Source organism: Lampetra fluviatilis, chromosome 28 (assembly GCF_964198595.1).
Source record: "Lampetra fluviatilis chromosome 28, kcLamFluv1.1, whole genome shotgun sequence".
NCBI classification, from domain to species: Eukaryota; Metazoa; Chordata; class Hyperoartia; order Petromyzontiformes; family Petromyzontidae; genus Lampetra; species Lampetra fluviatilis.
In genome coordinates this window covers 10,075,739-10,099,478 of record NC_136302.1, presented here as the reverse complement: position 1 = coordinate 10,099,478, position 23,740 = coordinate 10,075,739, and the positions used below count along the sequence as shown (strand labels likewise).

General features: G+C 49.1%; 1 protein-coding gene across 1 annotated transcript; it reads left to right on the top strand.

Annotated features, from left to right (window-relative positions):
* Positions 1 to 2,695: 2,695 nt before the first annotated feature.
* Positions 2,696 to 21,919, top strand: LOC144942759 (actin-like protein 6B). Its single transcript, XM_078869650.1, has 14 exons — positions 2,696 to 3,025; positions 5,592 to 5,668; positions 6,724 to 6,916; positions 7,761 to 7,861; positions 10,045 to 10,142; positions 10,667 to 10,761; positions 11,233 to 11,339; positions 11,755 to 11,844; positions 13,946 to 14,007; positions 15,284 to 15,398; positions 16,775 to 16,855; positions 18,074 to 18,169; positions 18,972 to 19,058; positions 21,252 to 21,919. Exons 1-14 carry the CDS (start codon positions 3,001 to 3,003, stop codon positions 21,330 to 21,332), a joined length of 1,308 nt encoding a protein of 435 aa, XP_078725776.1. The 5' UTR covers positions 2,696 to 3,000; the 3' UTR covers positions 21,333 to 21,919.
* The last annotated feature ends 1,821 nt before the right edge of the window (positions 21,920 to 23,740 follow it).

The window sequence follows — 23,740 nt, the reverse complement described above, 5'->3', positions numbered from 1 at the left end:
TCTAAGGCGTTAAACAACATAGACGTGGGAGCAGACTACAGTACAATAATGGATATTGCTACAATGCCATCTGCTGTTCACAATGCAGACCCAACCACAGTAGCAAGCCTGCAAATACAGTCACCCAATCCGTACAATATTCAGGCCCAAAATCTGCTTAGCCTTCCAATATCAAAAATCTGATTCGGTCAAAGGCGTGACCGCCTGTGCGCAGTAGGAAATCTCAAACGGGGCGACGTTGCTTATGCGTGGTGGGAAATGTAAACCTTTTGGGTTCTACGCCTATATGTGGTGGGAAATACGAAAATGATGGGTGGTCGTGCTTGTGCGTGGTGGGAAATTCGGGGGCTTTGAGCAGCAAATGTCTACGTGATGATATGATGGTTGATGATGATAAAATGAAGATGCATTTGATAACAAACAGCGCAGGTCTCCCAAATAGAAACACTGTCACAATGTCATTCAGACACTGAAACAAGATGCAGTGCGGTCCTGCGTATATATATATATTTTATTTATTGTAATTTAATTCTTAATGGCTCACGTCATCCGCAGGAGATGGAATGATGAAATCGGTTTTCGTGCAGCTGACGGCTGTATTGTTGCATCGCGGGATCGTGAGATATTGGTGGCGGATTGATCATGGCTGATATTAATTTACAATCGTGTCTTGCTGTTTAGCAAGTGGAATATCATTGGGGCATGATGATGCTGATGATGTGCAGCGCACTTCATCATGATTGTGAATTTGAAGGAGCTAGTGAGTGTTGAAAAATCACGAATCTCTTGAGATGTTAATCAAAAGCATAAATCATAGACTATTGCAGCAGATTGATTGTGGTTAATTGTGATTGTATTGATGATGATGTAATGGAGCTGGTATTAATCCAGCTCTCGATTTATTAATTACATTTTGTTTCTGATGAACTATTTCATTAATGATGACATAATAACGGTATAATTGATTATCGTGACCACCATGACAATGACATCATCACGGATTTCTCGTGTAGCGAAATCTTGATTCATATCTAGTTATTGTATTGATGATGATCATGATGATGTTGCTCTCGCTTGGACAACAATATCATCACCGTCGTAATATCAGTAATGTTTAACGCGTGATTAATCTCGATAATGCGGTGAGGATGAACCCGATCGCGAGCACCGCCGTTATGAATTGGGTGATCGTGTCGAGATCTCGTGATCTCACGATGATTTTGGTGTTCACCATCACTCTGATCGCAGTGAGATCACAAAACGTCACGATCACCACTCCATTCATAATACATTTGCGGTGACGTCATCCGCACGTTGACTCTCACGCCCAGGCCTTCCATCCCCACGAGTATTTACCGACCACCATGAACAAATTGTTTAATTTACAGTATCTTGAAATGTGAGCTTAGGAAAAAAAATAGATGATGATGACCACGTGCTCTTGATGATGGAAATTATGCTGAGCGAGGCCACGAGAACCCACGATCACCACTCAAATCATCATGTATTCACGATGACATCATCACAGTGTCCCTTGAACGCAATCCTCCCATCTCAACGTCGTGTCCACCAAGCCCATAAATCAAAGATTGTATTTGTATGAACATGTTTATGATGTGCAATTGATGAAAACAATATATGAGCGAGATTGTGGAATGTCATGATCTCACTCATCAGCATGTTCACCATCAGTCGCACCTAATAATCATCGTCGTCAATATTTTGCAGAATACAATCTCTGAGGTCCCGAGATCTTAGGGTGCCCACTCAATCCCTCATCATAAATTCACGGCGACGTCATCTTACACTGGCTGCTACGCCCAGCACTCCCATCCCCACGTGCTTCCACCACCCCCCAGCAAAACGAGTGTCCTAGTGCCGGCTCAGCCAGGGGACACCGTGGGGGCTTCTCTCAGGCGTGACGTGTGGGCGGTGGTAGCGCGAAGGCAAACGCAAATCAGCAAAACCTTGCGGCCTCAAGTATCCTAAGAGGCCCCAGATTTTAAAAACCAAAATTAGGTGCACAAAAAACGCCGTCTCAAATGTTGCGGCATATAAACACGACGATCAGTTAATGCTAATACCATAATTAAAATATCTTAGTTGCATTAAGCACGCGAACGCATTTATCTCGATACATATCTCACCGCCGTCAATATGTATTCATCTCACTAGGAACGTATGAAATCGAAAGAAAGGGGGGAGGGTGGGTGAACAAAAAAATATATTTCTGCTTAGATTAGCCCCCCACCCCCCCGATGTGCTAGCACCACCACTGCGTTGCGGGGAGCGGGAGTGGTGTCTCTCTCTCTTGTCTCTCCGTCTCTCCACATCCCCGTGGCTTTCTCTGTCATCCCAGTGAAAGGGAGAGAGAGAGTAGGGGACACGAGCCCGGTGTCTCCCAGCCCCTCCCATAGATAATAAACCCCACGCTTCCCATTATTGAGGCCAACATTGCGGCAAACGAGCCGTACAGCAGCCCATGGCGCGCACACACACATTTTTTAATATATCTAAAACAGCAACAACCTCAGCTTAGCCATCACACAAGACCTCGCAGCATTACAGCGATTTCATTAATTTCGCCAAAAAAAATCAACTCATTCGTAAATACTAATGATATAACGTAATACTGCGCTGTGTACAGCTCAATTATTTTGTTCGCTTGTGTTTTTTACATTTTCAAAGAGACAATGCGTGCGCTGTGTGTGTGTGTGAGAGAGAGCGTCGGCGTTATTTTGTATGCGTCGTGTGCGATGTGTGATGTGCAACGCATGGGGCACACGCACACACACGCGCACACGCACGCACGCGCGCTTACGGACCCATAGGCGCGCGCCGTTCTATCCTGTAGGGAATACGACAGCTTCCACACGGCAGTAGGTGCTATACAATAGGCAGTGGCGGGGTTGACACGGGAGCACCGCAGAGAGAAAGAAGCAAAATAAAGGGGCAGCGACCGCGAGATAAAACCCCTGCTCTGCTGCCCTGCTGCCCAGAATGAGCGGAGGTGTTTATGGAGGAGGTAAATGCTGGACAGCGACCCGGTGGGGGTTTCTGCACGGCTGTGTGTGTGCGTGCCTGCGCGTGTGTGAATGTACGAAGGTGCTCGCTCAACAGTACTTGTTCATACAGTCTTTTTAAGGATATGCGGGTTGTGTGTGGTGTATGCCATGTGGGGGGAGCGGTGGCGCAGTGGTTAGCGGGCTGCGAACCCAGCGACACGCGTTCGATTCCTGCCGGTGGCGGATAAAACATTTGAACCGGTCCTGGGCCTCCCCTAGGTCGACTCAGCGTTGAATGAGTACCCGATGTGGTGTGTTAATATCAGCGTTGGAGAGCGCAGAAGGCGGTCGGCCGTGGAGCTGGCCACCCATCCCTCTCGTGTGCTGGGTTGGCCTTCATAGGTGCTCGCTAACAGCACTTGCCCCAACAGTCCGTTATAGGCTATACGGGGGATCTTTGTCGTCTGGTATACGCACACACATCCGTTTATGTACAAAAGTACATGCATGTATGTGACCATGTCTTTTTGCGTGTATGTATGGGTCTGTGTGCGTGCAATATTTATGTTCACTGGATATGTATGGGTGTCTTCTATATGGGCATGTATGCGTGTGAATATCAATGTCTTTGTCCATGAATGGTGTGTACGTACGCATGGTGCGTATGCATATCTATGAGTCTGCATGCGTAGAAATGTATGGGTTCATGCGAACTGCGTGTACACACACGGGTATATTTCTTAACGTTTGTTTAACCAAGAGTCTCATGACTCCTTTGCAGGCGGGTCCTGCCAAGTGTTTGCAATAGGGTCTATAGGTGAACGTGTATTACAAAAGGGTAATTGAATCATTGATTGGCGTATCTGCTCTATAGTATATGTGTGTGTGCAGACACACAGCAGATGGACACACATGCAGTATGCGTTTATATGTACCGCGTCTAATTGTATAAAGCGTACGGTCTATGCACATGTGTCAATGCTTATGTTTATGTATACGTATATGGCATAGCGACCACCAGTGATGACTATCTGAACCGGCCCTGGGCCTCCCCTAGGTCGACTCAGCTTTCAATGAGTACCTGGTGCGGGAGACAAAGGCGGCCGGGCGTGGTGCTGGCCGCCCACCCCCTCGTGTGTCGTTCCGCCTTTCATAGGTGCTCGCTAACAGCACTTGGCCCAACAGTCTGTTGAGGCTATACGGGGGATCTTTGTCTTCTTTGTATTTGTACATCCACGACAATGTATTCATGAGGGTTGATCAACGATAACCGGTTTTCAGAATCGATTTCCGATTCCAAAAAGGTAATCGATCCAAGTTAAATTTTTGCAATGAATGGTCCCTGATACCTTACGGGTAAACACAGTAGAAAGGTAGAGGTGCAGCGCTGCAATTTCTTGCTCACGCCAATGCTGGCGGAAGGGCCGCCACCGGAGGGAGCTCCAGAGGGCAATTGGCCCACACTTCCACACTGACCAGAGGTGTTGGAAGAGGACGCACTTAAACTTGACCCCACCACACGCGAACTGACGATTGGCTATCCGCATGGTGGACCCACGTACTATAACTCAATGCTTCAGCTGCCACGCCGGGAGATGGAATTGAACCTGTACTCCTCTGGACGACGGGCAAGTCCATTGTGCGCTAACTATTCATTCCACCAAAGCAGCAAACCATTCGGTCCTCGCTTAAATAGCCGCGTGTGTTATGTTTACGATGATTCACTGTTTTTGTTGAGAGTTAGGCCCCGTAATGATCTGGCTAAATGTGTGTCGTAAGACCCTCCCACCACCCGACATAGCTAACAAAATTAAGATTTAAACGTCACGTGTTGGAGCGTTTTAAGAGCTCGGTTATTGGTGCGCCAGCTAAGCCACCGGTGGGTCGAGGAACAATTCTCACAACCAGATTTAGCAGTAATTAGGTATGATTTGCGTTCAAAACTACACCAAGCATTGAGGACAAAATCCAGGAAGTCAGCATAAAATGTGTAAAAAGACAAACATACACTCGCCAAATTCAGCAAACGCTGCGAGACCTAAGAGCTCAAGGGCCCCCAGATTCATGAAAAAATTTGAGCCAATTTCTTCATCCCAAATTGAAACCCTGATTAAGCAAAACAAGATAATTTACAACGACAAAAAACCCGTAGATAACTCTTGTTATGTACTGTCATGTAGATGGGCACCAATATTGCAGGTTTACTCCTCCTATCCAGGGGGATAATAGAATGAATTTGCCACGTGAATAATAGGAAGTCATTCGCTATGCATTATGGGTACAATTGCAGATAATAATAATCCTAAATAGGGCCGCAGAAAATTGGAGTTTTCGCGGACCCTACAGCTGCCGTGGATAATAGCGGTCGTGGGTTTTATGGCCGTGGATAAGAGGCGACCTGGATATCTAACTTGTCTATATTCCTTCTGGTATCCGACTGGGATGTTATAAATGGAAAGGAAGGGGTCCTCCATAATCATTCCTGCCTCAGGGCCCCCAATGGGACAGCACCACCACAGGCTGCTGTTTCACTGTGTGGTGGTGGTGGTTGTTGTTGTTACTGTTCTCGCTGTCATCATTCCACAGACGAAGTGGGAGCGCTTGTGTTTGACATCGGATCGTACACGGTGCGTGCTGGATATGCCGGGGAGGATTGTCCCAAGGTAAAATAATCTTCAACTTTTCCATCACGCGCCCATTTCAAATCACGCTACGTTTTTCATCTGCTACTGCAAGTGACTGGCCTCAAAATTATTAATACTGTTGCTTGGGGCGGACAAATGTTCAATCACACGCCGCATGTCCACGACGATCACATACACATGCACCGTCACCCGACAATCACGCTCTCATGCGGACACTTAAATCTCACACGCACAAGAGGTGACCGGGTGGCTCGGAGGTCATAGTGCTGTGCTGCCACCGTTGAGGTTCTCGGTTCAAATCCAGGCAGCTGACTGTGATTAAACTGGGTTCTCGTGTCTTGTGAGTAGATTATCTCAGCGCGGTCACCAATGACCGCACAAAAACACCATCACAGTACATTTTGGTTCTGCACTAAATTTGACTAAATGTCAGCTCTGAGAATTAAAAAATCACTTTGACTTTAATGCGACGAACCTCGCTCTCAAATGTAGAGTGGAAAGTGCTGCCCTCTACTGTGTGTGTGGACTAGAGGCCACTTGAAGCGATCTCAGACGTAGCTCTATGATTTATTCTTCCACAGGCCATTCTCTACCACAGAGGATTGTATTGCTCTGCCAGCACAAATGATAACACCACGAACACCATCACCATTATCACTGCCATCAACAGCGTAACTGCTCCAAGCGGTGTACTCATCACGGTGAACAACACGTAAACATGAACAATTATCATCATCACTCCAGAATCACACGTAACTCTGACCATTACTCGCTCCCTCCCACCACCATCATCACCACCATTACCCAGCAATCACACGCCCATGGAGATACTTGCACAACAACTCTCATCACCTTCAAAACATTTTTTTGACAAAGACCCCTCCCCCCCCGTATAGCCTGTAACAGACTTTTGGGGCAAGTGCCGCCCGCACCTACGAAGGTCGGCACGACACACGAGGTGGTGGGTGGCCAGCACCGCCTTTGTCTCCCGAGTGTCGATGTTGACTGCACACCGCCGACGCATCCTTGCTCGGCCTGCTCGCGTGCCTGTCTCTCCCCGTCGTCTCGCGCAGGCCGACTTCCCGACGGCGCTGGGCGTGGCGCTCGCCGAGCGCGAGGCAGACGGTGCCGCGGGACCGACCGACGGTGATGCCGCAACGCGCAAGGAGCGCGCCGCCGCCGCGCGCACCTACTCCATCGACACCAACGCCCTGCACGTGCCGCGCGAGGGCGTCGAGATCTGCTCTCCGCTCAAGAACGGCATGAGTGCGTGGCAGGGACGGGCACTCCGGGATTGGAGGAGGAGGGGGGTGGTGGCGCGCATGCCGGGAGCTGAGATTATAGCATCCAGATCTGAGATGAGCGTGTTGAGATCTGAGATTAGAGCATCGAGATCTGAGATGAGCGTGTTGAGATCTGAGATTAGAGAGTCCAGATCTGAGATGAGCGTGTTGAGATCTGAGATTAGAGCGTCGAGATCTGAGATGAGGGTGTTGAGATCTGAGATTATAGCGTCGAGATCTGAGATGAGCGTGTTGAGATCTGAGATTAGAGAGTCCAGATCTGAGATGAGCGTGTTGAGATCTGAGATTAGAGCGTCGAGATCTGAGATGAGCGTGTTGAGATCTGAGATTAGAGCGTCCAGATCTGAGATGAGGGTGTTGAGATCTGAGATTATAGCATCGAGATCTTAGATGAGCGTGGTGAGATCTGAGATTAGAGCGTCGAGATCTGAGATGAGGGTGTTGAGATCTGAGATTAGAGCATCGAGATCTGAGATGAGCGTGTTGAGATCTGAGATTAGAGCGTCGAGATATTAGATTAGAGCATTGAGATCTGAGATTGGTTCGTCGAAATCTGAGATGAGGGTGCCGAGATTTGAGATTAGAGCGTCGTGCTCTGAGATTAGAGCTTCGAGATCTGAGTGCACCGAAATGGTGGTTTTAAGTCGTGCTCTCTAATCCACGTGTTCATCTTTCTTTCCCATTACAATTCCAAGCGCGCTCCCCTCCGCGATTCTCTCGCGCACTTTTCATCTTTCGTTTCCGACTACCTTAACATCGACGGTCGTCGGTGTCCGCGCGCGTCTGCCCCTCCGTTTACAAAACAGTCGAGGACTGGGACAGCTTTCAGGCCATCCTCGACCACACGTACCGCCGGCACATCAAGTCGGAGACGCCGCTGCATCCCGTGCTCATGTCCGAGGCTCCCGTGAGTTCACCTCCCTCCCTCCCTCGACCGTCACGCACGTGGGCGACGCCCGTAGTTCGCATGTCTCGGCCAGGGATCAGAAGCCTGCGGCCCATGGGCACAAAACGTGACCCGCTACTCAAACTTATTCCGACCCGCAGCAACAAGAGGTTAAACCATTTCGAAAGAGCTCGCAAATGATTTTTATCCGTCAATGCAAGCATGTCAGCTGCACTAATTGGATTCGAGAGGGAGGGGTGCTACGTCGTGTTTATTCAGAAGCGACCTGGCCACAAATAGCTCAACGAAGTGGCTTATACTGTGGAAATGTAAAGCAGCCAAATACTCCAAAAGCATGTTTCTAAATGTGGTGGGGAAAACCGGAGGACCCTGAGAAAAATCGACGGGACCACGGGGAGAGAGACATACAAACTCCAAATATATAGCAGGCGTCAGGGTCGGGATTGAACCGACGACCTCTGTGTACCACCGTGGCGCCCCCTGGTCTGCTAAGGATATTTTTTGTTATTTTAGCACTCAAGAGCCTATTGCCGGTACAGCATAATGGGTTGATGAACCCATCTGTGCAGACCTTTCAGTGTTTTCCCTTTTGCTGTGGTTTCTTATTGGGTTACTCCAGCTGCCTTCCACACGAAAACCACTCTTAAAGATAGAATTAACCAAACATCCCAGTGCAGAAACTCCTAAAAAAGAGTTTTGAGGCTAAATGTGGCATTCCTGGAAAAAAAGATAACAACTCCTGATTGATCTTCTTGGTTCTTTCGGTAAAGTCACGTAGAAGGGAAGTAATAAAATAATAAAAATAAAACATAATAAAACAATTCCCCCCTTCCAACCCAGCTTATATAGATGCTCCAAGCACGTGTGCTGTTTCATTCAGACGCTGTCGCCTCAACAGACCTGGTTTTCACCTGAGGACGGCTGCTTGCGTTGTGGCCGAAACGTCGTGAGAATTGTTTATTTAGTGTTTTATTTTTATTATTTTATTACTTCCCTTCTACGTGGTGACTTTACCGAAAGAACCAAGAAGATGAATCCCTGCAGTCACGAAAGCTTTAAATCGAAATTTTATTATGTTTTATTTTTTATTATTTTATTACTTCCCTTCTACGTGACTTTACCGAAAGAACCAAGAAGATGAATCCCTGCAGTCACGAAAGCTTTAAATAGAAATTGTATTATGTTTTATTTTTATTATTTTATTACTTCCCTTCTACGTGACTTTACCGAAAGAACCAAGAAGATGAATCCCTGCAGTCACGAAAGCTTTAAATCGACATTTAACTCCTGATTGGCTCACAGGTGACGAAATCACATTTATCCCTCTATTTAAGACTGAAAGAGGAGAATTTATCCTTATTTCTGGCTGTCACGTGATGATGCTAGTTGTAATTACTGGCGAAACGTCGTACTCGAATTGTAAATGTTGTGGGTTTACTCTCCAACACACCGGTGGGCTGTACTAGTAACGAATTGGCCACGTTCTGTTTACGTGACAAACCTTACTAGTTGGCTGTGTCGGGTGGTGGCGGCGGGTGTAACGACACATTTATATTTACGCGATCGAACCCACAAACCTCTATAATGGATAATATTGGTTGTGAAAGCTTGCATGTTAAACTGAATAATGTATAGTTATGTATTTTTTCCACCATGTAGAGATTGAGAGGTTATGGAGTGAGTCTACCTCTGACGGGGAGTACATATGACGAAATTGTCCACATGACCATTAATTTTTCTGTCCCTGCATCCATCCGTCCGTATGTTATACTAATAGCAATAATAAAGTAAGACATTTGGTGTTCGCGAAATTCTTGCAGCATTTCACAGACGTAGTCTGGACGAGTTTCGCATTGTGTTCCCAATGCAGTAATTTGTGGGTAATTTTTTTTATTTGCCAAAATTTGGCTGTGACGTCGGCGCCCAGTGGCTCACTCGTTTGGAATAACGTCGGGGGGGGGGGGGGGGTTAACGTCCAATGCGTAGTGGATGGAGCTCTATCTACGGTTAATGCGCCGGCGGTTATACCCAGGGAGGCCTGCCGGATTCGAATCTTGAACGTCTGCAATAAGCGGCTCACGCGCCACAGCGTGCACCTATCCACCTGTCCGTCCGTCCGCGCGTGCGTCCGTCTGTCCACCCCCCGTCACATCTCACGGGGCTTGCGTTTGTGCCGCACGCAGTGGAACGCGCGGGGAAAGAGGGAGAAGCTCACGGAGATCATGTTTGAGCACTACAACATCCCCGCCTTCTTCCTGTGCAAGACGGCCGTACTCTCCGCGTATCCCCCCCCCCGCACACGCAACCCCTCCACGGGGAACAGCTGGAAACCTGGCCACAGCCAAGCAGTAACCGGGCTGATACATTGACCTCTGTTCCACTGGTTAGGTCTGTGGTTATAGCTACAGATTGGAGCCCGGAGGCCCACGACCCAGCAGTCGTTTGACAAATGGGTGGTAAAGATTCGTGTGGCTCGGCGAGCTGTTGCCTGCTGAATAAAAGGGCATTGTTGCAAATGGGCAGATGGGGCTTCATTTATGTATATGACAATGACGATGATGACAATGATAATGATGATGATTATGATGATGACAATGAAGAACATGATGACGACATTTATAAAACGAATTATGATGACGAAGACGATGATGATAATCATAATAATGACGATGATGCCGATGATGATGAAGATGTTGACGACTACAATGATGATGACGATGATCGTGATGATGATGATGATGACCACGGTGACAATGATGGGATAGAAGAAGCAGCCCTGCTCGTGTCTCCTTGACGACGGCGCAGCTTCGCGAACGGGCGCTCCACGGGTTTGGTCCTAGACAGCGGAGCGACGCACACCACCGCCATCCCCGTGCACGATGGATACGTCCTGCAGCAAGGTGAGAGCACACACGCCACTCGTGCCAGGATAGGTGCACGCAATTTACGGTTAATCTCAGTGGGCTCTCGTCTGGTTATTAATACTTTGACGAATGAATGAACGAGTTAACAAAGCCATTAGTTTTAAATGGCCTCTCCCCTAGTAAATAGAATGCACAGATGAATAGATGAATGACTCAGTCTCAATTGGCTCTCACCTGTTATACATAAATCACGTGTATAAATGAATGAGTTTATGCAATCGTAATTGTCAATGGTCTCTCAACTGGGCAAAATTAAGTACAACACGAATGAATGAGTGAGTGAGTTCATGAAAGAGACGGTAAGTCTCTTCGGGGCTCTCGCCCGGTCAAGAAACGGTAACCTGCGCAAGCGAACGAATTCATGAATCAATGGACTCTCTCCATTAGTGGGTGATGAGGCTGTGTCCGTCTCTCTGACTCCTGTGTCCGTCCGTCCACTCGGCGCAGGCATCGTGAAGTCGCCGCTCGCCGGGGACTTCATCACCATGCAGTGCCGCGAGCTCTTCCAGGAGACTGCCATCGAGATCACGCCGCCCTACCAGATTGCCGCCAAGGTAAACTCAACTCTTAAACTCGTTTCATTTTGGCAGGTAAGGCCCACTGAGCCCGCTTCACCCTTCATCAGGGCGCCGCTGTGACAAGATGTTAACCAACTCGCCTGGTATGCAGGAGGTCGTGGGTTCGATCTGTATAGTTGGAGTTTGCTTGTCTCTCTCTCTCTCTCCCTGTGGCCGCGTGGATTTTTCTCCGGTTTTTCCCTCCACTTTTAGAAACATGCGTTTAGAGCATTTTTGCTGCTCTGATTTTCGACGTGATAAGCCACTTCGTTGGGCCATCATTTGTGGCCAGGTCACTTTTGAAAAAGAGCTACATAGCTCAGTGGGCCTTTACCTGGTAAACAAAAAAATAGTTTTTTTCCCATAGTTTTTCGTGGCAGCGTTGCAATGACCCCCTGGGTGTCACCTGCAGGAGCCGGTACGGGAGGGGGCGCCCCCAAACTGGAGGAAGAAGGAGAAGCTGCCGACCGTGAGCAAGTCCTGGCACACGTACATGTGCAACGTGAGTGCCCGGCACCGCGTCCTACGACAACCATACCACGCAGTACACGCAGTGCAAACCGCACAGCACGTGTCGTGCAGTACGCACAGTACACACCGCACAGCACAGTACGCACAGTACACACCGCACAGCAAGTACCGCACAGTATGCACCGCACAGCACGCACGGTACATACCACACAGCACGCATCATGCAGTACACACAGTGAAGCACGTGCCACACAGTACACACAGTACACACCACACAGCATGTACCGCACATTACAACAACAACCGCCATTCACCACTAAGTGGTGGTGACGTCACCACGACGCTTGTGCCAGGCTATGTGCATGTTAAGGCCACGTGAAGTGTTGAATGCCCTCTGGCAGGAGGACACGGGACAGACCCAGGTGCCGATGCACCACTTGTGCCTCCTACTATGCCAACTTGCTGTGTTTTAGCCACCTGGCACTCCGCTCGTTGTTGTGAGCATTGCTCCTCTGCCCTCCATTGTTGCTGGAAGGCGACTACCTCCAACTGCCCAGTAGCATCCTTCATGAGCCTCCTCCACAGAGGCTGATCTTGACACTGCTGGTAACAGTCATCGGCAAGTCCACTCAGCTTCACATCCTCTTGTACCACATCACTCCATCTTCTCTCTAACCCGTGCCGTGCCCGGCCGAACAATACCTGTTTAGGCACGTGGTGTCTGGGCATGCGAGCTTCATGACCCAGCCAACGCAACCTTGCCTGCCGGAGGAGCTCACTGATGGGACTATGTCCAGATCTTTCAAGGATTTCTGAGCTCCTCACACAATGCAGCCTGGTTAAACCTAGGATGGATCGTACGTAGGCCAACCTAAATGTTTCTAACCGACAAAGATGTTCTATTAGGGGGGTCCACGTTTCGCAAACATAAAGAAGGGAGGGCATGATCGTGGCCGAGAAGGCCCGAAGCTTTGTGTGGAGCGACAGACCAGGTGGCTTCGACGCAGCGTTACGCAGCCGATGAAAAGATAATACCGCTCGACTGATTCGAAGTGTGACCTCTGCTGTGAAACCGGAGCAGGTCATGAGCAGACTGCCCAGGTATGGAAAACTCTCCACTCTCTCCACAACTGCCCCATCACCAATTGGGAGTTGTGGGTGTGGAGTGTCTGATGGCACAAAATACCCAGGCAGGTGCTTGGGGCCCACCTCTTAGTGGTACGCTCCAGGTTCAGCAGCAGCACCTCCAACTCCTCCTTTGAGTGAGCAGCAATCACCAGATCATCTGCATACATAAAAGGTTGCCCAATAGGGAACCATTCACACCCGGGCATCGATTAGCCTCGAATTTTATCTGTACCAGAAGGACATTCCTTTGGTACAGCCATCGAAGGCTTCACAATCTACGTGGTCGAAATTTATGTTAAATAATGTGGGAGCCAGGGGACATCCCTGTTGCACCCCAAGGTGAATAAGGAATGACTCTGACTCCCGGCCACGTAGTTTTACCTGGGCCTGCTCACCATTATGAATGTCCTTAATGATTGTGAGCAGAGAGTCATGGACTCCGAAAGCACGAAGAACAACTCAGAGCCCAGGCCTACTGATGGTATCATAGGCCTTTACCAGGTCAATAAAGCAGAGATGTAGGTCCTGTTGGAATTCCCTACACCTCTACTGTAGCAGACTGGCAGAAAATATGGCATCTATGCAGAACCGCCTGAAACCACATTGGAATGTGGTTTCAAACAGTACACACCACACAGCACACGCAATAGAGTACACACTGCACAGTACACACTGTACAGCACACACAAATCGCACAGAGCACACACAGCACACACACCATAGGGCACGCAACGCACAGAACGCACCACACATCACACAGTGGACATGATTCACGAGCCCATTCCTCCACATTGCTTGATTACAGGATGCGTTCCATTGCACGGGAGCGACCCTGTGTGTCGTCACGTGGTTCATTGAGACCCTGTGTGGCATCACGTGGTTCATTGAGACCCTGTGTGTCGTCACGTGGTTCATTGAGACCCTGTGTGGAATCACGTGGTTCATTGAGACCCTGTGTGTCGTCACGTGTCTCAATGTCGTGTCGCCGTTTTCGTCCCGCACAGGAGGTGATCCAGGACTTCCAAGCGACGGTGCTCCAGGTTTCCGATTCTCCCTACGACGAGCAGTGAGAACGTTTCCCGGTCGATATTTTCACGTGACAGGTTCCCCTTGCTCTCTCCGGGTTCGCTTTGCGCGACTTCGCGTATGCGCGGATCACCTGTTTCTACCCAACATTCACTATATTATGCAGTTTGAATTCACTCGGAAGCGGCTAAGCGAGGGAAACCTGTATTCTTCTGCGTATGGCTGCTGTTGATGTTGAGCAACAACTATAATCTAACATGGAGGTGGAGGGTGCCATGATGGCAAGATGTTAACTACTTCGCCTGGTATACAGGGGGTCGTGGATTTCATACTGACCCTGACGCCTGTATATTTGGAGTTTGCACGTTCTTGCCGTGGTCACGTGGATTTTTCTCCGCGTCCTTCGTGTTTTTCCCTCCATATTTAGAATCAACACACATTTAGAGTGTTTGGCTGCTATACATTTCCACGTGATAAGCCACTTCGTTGAGCTATCATTTGTGGCCAGGTCGCCTCTGAAAAAGAGCCGTATAGCTCAGTGGGCCTTAGCTGGTAAAATAAAATAAATGTTTATCGTTTTAGTTCAGTTTAACGAGCCAGAGAATCGCATCAGGGGCAGCGGGGTGGTGTGGCGATGCCTCCTCCTTCGTATTTGCGAATCGGCCCATTGAGTCGTTCTATGTTGCCATGGCTTCCAGGTGGCCACAGTTGAGAGTGATTGGCTGATGATGATGATTGATGATGGTGATTATTATTATAACAATGGCGACGATTTTCAAGGGCGAGCGACCATTAAACAGGTCCCTGCGGGGTGGGCTGGTAGGAACGAACAAATGAATGGCTATAATAAAATGAAATAAAATGAAATGGCGGGGGTACGATACGAAGGGAGAGTTTGAGGCCTAGTTCTAGGCTTTAGGCCTAGCTGTAGGCTTTAGGCCGCTGTGAGTTAATTTTTAATTTAAATGTTTTAATTAAAAACTATCTCAGGGAATTATAAGGGAATGTTACACTTGTTTAGCCAGGAAAGCCTCACTGAGTCTAAAGGTTTTTGTAGGGTCCTGCCAAGTGTTTGCAGTAGGGGGCGATGTTGCTACACCTAATCGGACATCGGACGGACGATTTAATCTATTGTAGGCTGGTTCACTTCGTTCCTACCAGTAAAAATCCGTCTCTCCACCCCAAACCCAACCCTGATCCCACCATCCGGACCTCTGCGTGCCTCTGGTAACGTGAGTCTGCCCCCCCCCCCCCGTTCATTGTGCCCCCCCCCATGCCCTCCCTCTATGGCCCCCCTCCTCCCCTCGCCATGCCAGGTCTGCCGCCCAGATGCCGACCGTGCACTATGAGTTCACCAACGGCTACAACTGCGACTTTGGGGCTGAGCGCCTCAAGATTCCCGAGGGACTCTTTGATCCCTCCAACGTGAAGGTGCGTCACCATTGTCATCGTCATCACGATCGTCAGCATCACCATCATCGTCGTCATCACCATCAGTGTCCCCATTATCATCATTATCATCATCATCGCCATCGTCGTCATTGTCATCGTCGTCATCATCATCTTCATCGTCATCACGATCGTCATCATCACCATCATCGTCCCCATTATCATCATCATCTTCATCGTCATCACGGTGAGCTGCAGACAAAGAAGAAGACTCAAGGTCGTATGGAGGAATTTTGAGGCAAACGCCTGGCATTGGGCAGAGGATGAATGAGGTTCAAGCTGAACCTGTTCACAAGTAGAATAAGGTTTTTTGGGAGGATGTTTTCATCTTTGTCCTCTCTATCGGCCATCCAAACAATTTTCATTAAATGAACGGCCGATGGATGATGACAATGATCGCGATGTGTTCTTACTAAAAAAGACAAAGATCCCCCCCTTTAGCCTTAACAGACTGTTAGGGCAAGGTATGTTAGCATGCACCTATGAAGGCCAGCACAGTGCACGAGGTTGGCCAGCATCACGCCCGGCCACCTTCGTCCCCCAATGCTGATGTTTATGCACAGCACTAGATATTGCCCACTGTTACTGGTCGTGAGCAGGAATCTAAATCTGGCCACCTGACTCATTGTGCGGTGTGCTAACCACTGCGCAACCACTCGCCATACTAACACACATAAAGGCAATTACAAAGATCCCCGGTATAACCTTAACAGACTGTTGGGGAAAGCGCTGTTTGCGATTACCTATGAAGGCTGGTACGGGACACGATGGGGTGGGTGACCAGAACCACGCCCGGCCACCTTTGTTTCCCCAGTGGCGATGTTTACACACCGCACAAGGTACTCATTTTGAGGCTGAGTCGACCTAGGGGAGGCCCATGACTGGTTCAGATAATTGTCACAGGTGTTGGCCTACGAGCGGGAATCGAGCTCGGGTCGCCAGGTTAGTATTGCAGCGCGCTAACCGCTGCACTACCGCTCCCCACACACACACACAAGCACACACACGTGTACACACACGTGCACACACACGCGCGTGTACACACACACGCGCGTGTACACACACATGCACGTTTCGATTTAAAGCTTTCGTGACTGCAGGGATTCATCTTCTTGGTTCTTTCGGTAAAGTCACGTAGAAGGGAAGTAATAAAATAATAAAAATAAACGTAATAAAATAATATAATTCTCACGACGTTTCGGCCACAACGCAAGCAGCCGTCCTCAGGTGTTGTGGCCGAAACGTCGTGAGAATTATATTATTTTATTACGTTTTGTTTTTATTATTTTATTACTTCCCTTCTACGTGACTTTACCGAAAGAACCAAGAAGATGACATGCACGTTTGTGTCACCACAGGGGCTGTCGGGAAACACGATGCTCGGAGTGAGCCACGTGGTCACCACGAGCGTGGGGATGTGCGACATCGACATCCGACCGGTACCCGCTCACACGTCGCACGCTCAGCGCGATGTAGGCCATGGTAACGTCGAGCTGCGTGAATGCGCGCATGTGTGTGTAGGGTCTCTCAGTGACGTGCGGTAAGGTCAATGCCTGGGTCTGCCAGATTCACACACTGAGGGGGGCGTGGCCTCACGGAGGGGGCGTTGCCTCACCGAGGGGGACGTGGCCTCATCGAGGGGGCGCGGCCTCATCGAGGGGGCGCGGCCTCATCGAGGGGGCGTGGCCTCATCGAGGGGGCGTGGCCTCATCGAGGAGGCGTGGCCTCACTGAGGGGGCGTGGCCTCACGATGGGGGCGTGTCCTCACTGAGGGGGGCGTGTTAGACACGTCCCCCTAAGTGAGGCAGATGTGATAGCTGCCTCCCCTGGTGCTTTTTCATTGCAGTTTCATGACGAGACCAGCGAGCCTAAATATCTTTATACACATACGTGAAATAAGTTACCTTGAGTATGGAAGGCGAGGACATGAAATGAAGGGGTCTACAAACATTACATTGGTGACATACTGAGATAGTAACAGGCACGCGCTTATTGCCCGCGCTCCATCCAGTTACTGAGGTGTTGCGCAATCAGAGGGGAGGCTGAGCTCGTCGCTGCCTCACCTCTCGTCTCTTCCTGCATTTGTAGCGGAGCTCCGCAAATTTGGCGATTTTGACTATAAAAAATTATTGGAATCGTACAGAAATTACATTTATAACACAGACCAGTGGAAAAATCTTAATGTTTATTTTATTTGATTGTTCTTTTTTTTTACTTTTCGTAACAGCTATTTTCATTGGAGTATGACAGGGTGAGGCTCTGCCTCCCCTGCCTCCCCTGACCGCACGTCCCTGGGGTCTCTATGGAGTGTGATTTGTTATGGATGATGGCTGACGAAGTGATGTTTCTGATGTGGTGGTGATGGTGGTAGTGTTGAGCTGTATTCGTGTGTGTGTGTAGGGCCTCTATGGGAGTGTGGTCGTGTCGGATGATGGCTGACGTAGTGATGCCGGTGATGTGGTGGTGATGGTGGTAGTGTTTAACTGTGTGTGTGTGTGCAGGGTCTCTATGGGAGTGTAGTCGTGTCGGGTGATGTGGTGGTGATGGTGGTAGTGTCTAACTGTGTGTGTGTGTGCAGGGCCTCTATGGGAGTGTAGTCGTGTCGGGTGATGTGGTGGTGATGGTGGTAGTGTCTAACTGTGTGTGTGTGTGTGCAGGGTCTCTATGGGAGTGTGATCGTGTCGGGAGGAAACACTCTCCTCCAAGGGTTCACCGATCGCCTCAACCGAGACCTCTCACAGAAAACGCCGCCGGTCTGTGCGCCCTCATCCCATAACATCGTAATCATCGTGATCATCGTCAGCAGCGTGCGTGTGTGTCTCTATATGTGTCTAAGTGTGTAGCTGTGTCTTTCTCTTTGCATCTCTGTGTATCTCTCCATATATCTTAGTATATCTGTGTGCATACTTGTGTATGTGTGTGTATCTGTGTGTATATAAGCGTGTTTCGGTCGGATCGAGGGGGCTAAACGGGCGCGGCACGGGCTAGAGAGGAGATGGATTGATGTGGTACAGGAGGATGTGGAGCTGAGTGGACTTTCCGATGACTGGTACCAGCGGTATCAAGATCGGCCTCTTTGGAGGAGGCTCGTGAAGGACGCTAATGGGCAGTTGGAGGCAGTCGCCCTCCAACAACAACGGAGGGCGGAGGAGCAACGCTCACAACAACAAGCAGAGCGCCGGGTGGCTAAAGCACAGCAAGTTGGCACAGTAGGGGCACAGGTGGCGCATCAGCCACTCATCTCGGTCATTTCAATCAGTCGACCCGTGGCACCTGGGTCTGCGCCGTGACCTCCTGCCAGCGGGCGTTCGACACTTCACGTGGCCTCAAGGTGCACATAGCCTGGCACAAGCATCGTGGTGACGTCACCTCCACTTAGTGGCGAATGGTGGTTGTTGTTGTTATATAAGCGCGTGTATCTCGCTCTGTCCCTACCTGCGTGTGTATCTTTGTACGTGTGTATCATCGGTGCTCGCTAAAAGCACTTGCCCCAAAAGTATATTAAGGCTATACGAAGTTGGGGGGGGGATCTGTGTCTTTTGTCACGATGAGCAGAGCATGAGACTCAAGCTCATTGCCAGCCCCAGCACAGTGGAGCGGCGTTTCAGCTCCTGGGTCGGAGGCTCCATCCTCGCCTCGCTGGTACGTGGCAGCGCCCCCCCCCTCCCCGCACCCCCCCCCCCCAGTCTCCCTTGCAAAATAAATGCAAAATTATGTATTGGGAATTCCATGTTCACTCAATGGGATAGGCGTGGAACGAAGCATGCAGTGATTCATTCGTCGATTCGGTCATCAACTTTGCTTCATCCAGACGAGGAGAGCCCACCGTGAATTACACTGGTCAACAAAAAAAAACAAATTTTTTTCTGGCCTGGACTTTTGCAGCTGTTTTAGACTAATTTCAGGGTGCTGATTCCAAATCTGATATCAGATTTGCTCTATCACATCTCATTTTATGCTATCGGCATACCCCATTTTCATTGATTTTACCCGAAATTAACTCTGTCACTTATGATTGCAAGTTGTTGCGAGTCAGTGACTGCTTTAGTGTTAAAATATGGTGCTGTATTTTTAGGATAGTGTGTTTATAATATCATTTTATGTAGATATCCACATTTATTTAAACATTTTCTTCCGCAGTTTTTATTGAAAATACAATATTTGATATCTAAAAAACCTGATGTGATAGACAAAAACTGATACCAGATTTGGAATCGGCACCCTAAAATTACATTAAAACCGTTGGAATACCTTATGCCAGAAAAAGTGTGTTGACCAGTGTAATATAACACGGAAAAAGTGTGTTGACCAGTGTAATATAACACTGGTCAACACACTTTTTCTGGCATAAGGTATTCCAACAGAAAAAGTGTGTTGACCAGTGCTATTCCTCTTTGCCACCGCATAACTCGGCCGCGCCGACGCTGTTTCGGAGCCAGCCCGGCGAGGTTCAGCAAGCACGAGGTTGTTGTTTTTTCCACTGCTGAAGCCGAGTCGTGCCGCTTTATTCACTTACACATTCACTCACTCGCTGTAGAACAGGGGAAGGATGTACAAACTCCTGACGGAAAGGGGCCCGACTCCGGAACCGAGGCACCCAGTGTAACCACCGCGTCACCCTGACGCCCGATGTCATAATTATAGACTTTTATTTTCATCTTGATTTGAAGCTTTCGCGATTGCAGGAATCCATACTCTCTGGCTCTTTCGGTAAAGTCACGTGGGTAGAAATATATAAAAGAACACGACGTTTCGGTCGCAACACAAGGGTTCGTCCTCCCAGTAAGATAGGTGACGGACGCTTATGTTGCGAACGAAACGTCGTGTTCTTTTATTATTTTTTCTATCTACGTGACTTTACCGAAAGAACTAGAGAGTATAAACTTTAATTTTTCATTTTACAACGTAAGGCCTGCTGGCCAATGTAGCTCTTTTCAGAAGCGACATGGCTACAAGTGGTAGCTCAACGAAGCGGCTTTTCACGTGGAAATTTACAGCAGCCAAATACTCTAAACGCATGTTAATTCTAAATGTGGAGGGGAAAACCGGAGGACCCGGAGAAAAATCCACGCGACGACGGGGGAGAGAGGCACACAAACTCCACATATACAGCAGGTGTCAGGCTTGGGATCGAACCCACAACAATCCTGTTTACCAGGCGAGGTAGCTAACTTCTCGCCACTCATTCTGCAGAACAGGGGGCAGAACATACGAACTCCACTCACTCGCAATCACATTCACTCACACTCACTCTCTGCAGAACAGTGAGAGAACATACAAACTCCGAATAGAAAAGTGTCCGAGACCGGAATCGAGGCACCGGTGTTACCACTGGGCCGCCCTGCCACCCGATGTGACAACAACAACAACAATAATACTGGTAGGAACCTCCTGGTTACACCAGCCCTAAGGGGATTATTGTGTCCGTCCGTCGTGCAGGGAGGGGCTGGGTGGGGAGGGAGGGGTTGGGTGGGGAGGGTGGGGAGGGGCAGGGTGGGGAGGGTGGGGCTGGGTGGGGAGGGGAGGGTGGGGTTGGGTGGGGAGGGTGGGGATGGTGGGGAGGGGCTGGGTGGGGAGGGGCTGGGTGGGGAGGGGCTGGGTGGGGGGTGGGAGGGGTGGGGCTGGGTGGGGAGGGGCTGGTCACCCCGTGGTGCCCTTATAAAACTCAACGTTTAACCTACTCACGCCAGCTTGTGCCCGCCCTCACAGTCGGGCATATTTGCGGAATACACCACGCCGCCGTTGACCCTGGCCATTGACCGAGCAACCCAACGTTCCTACCAGCTCCCTCCGCAGGAATGTGTTAACAAAATGACGCACTCGTCTCTCCTAAAGGGCACGTTCCAGCAGATGTGGATTTCCAAGCAGGAGTACGAGGAGGGAGGGAAGCAGTGCGTGGAGAGGAAATGCCCCTGAGCCGCCCGATCATTGCATCGAGCGGCGCCAGGCGACGGTGCGTCCGCGCGTGCGTGCGCACGAGAGAGCCGCTTCCAACGGGAGCTCCGGCACCGACTGTTTCACGCGCGCGCTCTCTCGCGAATTTTGACCGCCGGAGTTGGGACGGACGGACGGGGTGAGCGAGCGAGTGAGCGAGCGACCGCCGTGCACGGAACGCGCGTGCGGATGGAGTCGACCATGGCGGCGGAGGGCGATGTGGTGCGGCAAAATCAAAATGCCATTCTTCTTTACTACACCCCCCATCCCCCCTGCCACCAACCCAACTCCCACCCAGCGGCGCTACGGTGGATTTGAATTGCCGACTGCCAAGTTGTTTACGATGCAGCGGGGGGCTCGTGCATTGCCTGGCATTGGCCATGGTGTTGTGCAAGCACAGGCTGATGACACTTTAGGACCGTTGTGATTAGACGAAGGCTCTGTATTGTGGTGGTGCTGGTGCTGGTTAGGGTTGGTTAGTGGAGTGCCCTAAGTTGAAATTTACCTTTGACCGGTGTCCGCCCACCCCCTCGCTACCCCCCCCCCGTCTCCAACTTATAAGCTCATAAGTGAGATGACAGAAGAGATATAAAGAGGGATTAGAGATTAATTAGCTATGTAAATGTTAATTAGATGTGTTTAATAGGATTTGAATTTATGACATTTGGTGGACCCCCCGTTTTTTTTTTTATAAATCCAGCTCCCTTGAGCTGATTGGGGCCCTAAGCTACACGGTATCAGCTCAGGGGGCTGATACCGTGTTAGAGCGCTTCTGGTTGAATCCAGGTTTCACCGGCCCATGATTAAACTGGGCTCCTAAGTGAAGCGCTATTGATGACCTAAGCTTCGAACCTGATCACCTCACGCAAAAAAACGCCTTCACGTTTCATTTGCTATCATCTCCATAGCACGGAGTGTGGGAGAGTTAAGCAACTTCAGTGTGGATGAAGTCACTTGAAGGGGTCTCAGAAGTAGTTCTGTAATGTCGCCTTCCACAGGGCATTCTCTTAATAATGGTGTAATGCAACTGCTCTTCAAGATCTCTGAATGGAGAGTTCATCTCCTTCCATGATGCCAATGGCCCAGTACCTGGGAAGAGAACTTGGGGAAAAGACAGAAAGACAGTGTTAAGGCAGTATTTGTTCATGATGGTGGTTCTAAAGTTTGAATATGTGTGCAGGGTGGGAGTTGTTAAATGGACTTAGCCACAGCACAGGATCATCGGTATTTTTGTTTTACATTACCGATCTTATTATCGTAAGTTACAAATGTGTTGTGAGAAAAATCTTAATGTCTGGAAAGAGGATTTCTGCAGTTGAGACTGCACTGAATTCAACCAAACCAGAAGCTCTGAGGTCAAATATCCAGGCCTGTGATCAAACCAGGTTCTCAAATATTGTGTTGATTGCCTAAACCTTGGTCACCGATGACTGCACACAAAAAAAAACCTCGTTCGATTTAGTGCCACACTTGGTTACATTTTATTTCTGAACGTTTACTCTCATAATGGGTTGGAAGGTGCTGCTCACTAATTTGTGTTCGAGAGGTCACTTGAAGGGATCCCAGTAGTTTTGTGACGTTCACTTTCATCGACCATTCTCTACCACAGAGGGTCCCCACTGCTCCGTGAGAGGTCTCAATCAACACTTTATTTCACGGCGGAACGCCGGTAATCAAATTCGGGATAACATTTAGGGCAAAGCTATTGTCTTTCGACCAAATCGCCCGAAATGCGCTCGGATTACATCAGAATTGAGAAGCGCGTAAGGGTTGGTGCCCGTTTAGCACTTGGATGCCAAAGCTTGCCAGGTGTTGTAGGAGTGTGGCTGACTTTCTAGCGGTGCTCCAATTTCCTCCCACACGAAGCCCAACTCTCAGTGATGGGAAAAGCCAAACATCCTTCATGTGGCAGGACCCTCCTGAAAAAGCCTTGATGATCACTTAAGTCTTCTCAGCCATCACCATAGTATTTGAAAAGACATAACAAGGGACTAATTTTAGGCATTGTAAGAAACAGGCAAGGGCTCTCCAGAGAAGTCAAAATTGCTTCCAAGGCATGGTGGTTTAAAAGGCACGTTGGTTTAAAGTGATATTGTATACAAACTCGTTGTTGCCATGGAGCATTATGGGTAAAACCAGTATTAGCAGAACTCCATTCTTTGCAGTATTGCTTTTTGTTGGACATGGTCCCATAGTTTATATGGAATGCTCCTGCCAATGACATTTGGTAATCCAACAGCATTTGTTTAACCCTGAACTGCTGACAAGACTGAAGGTTTAAGACCAGTTATGAATTTGCTTTTTGAAAAAGATCTATTTGATATTGGTCTGTAAAAGCAAAAGGCTGACAGACTACTATTGTGGGTACACAGAACGCGAGTTCAGTTTGT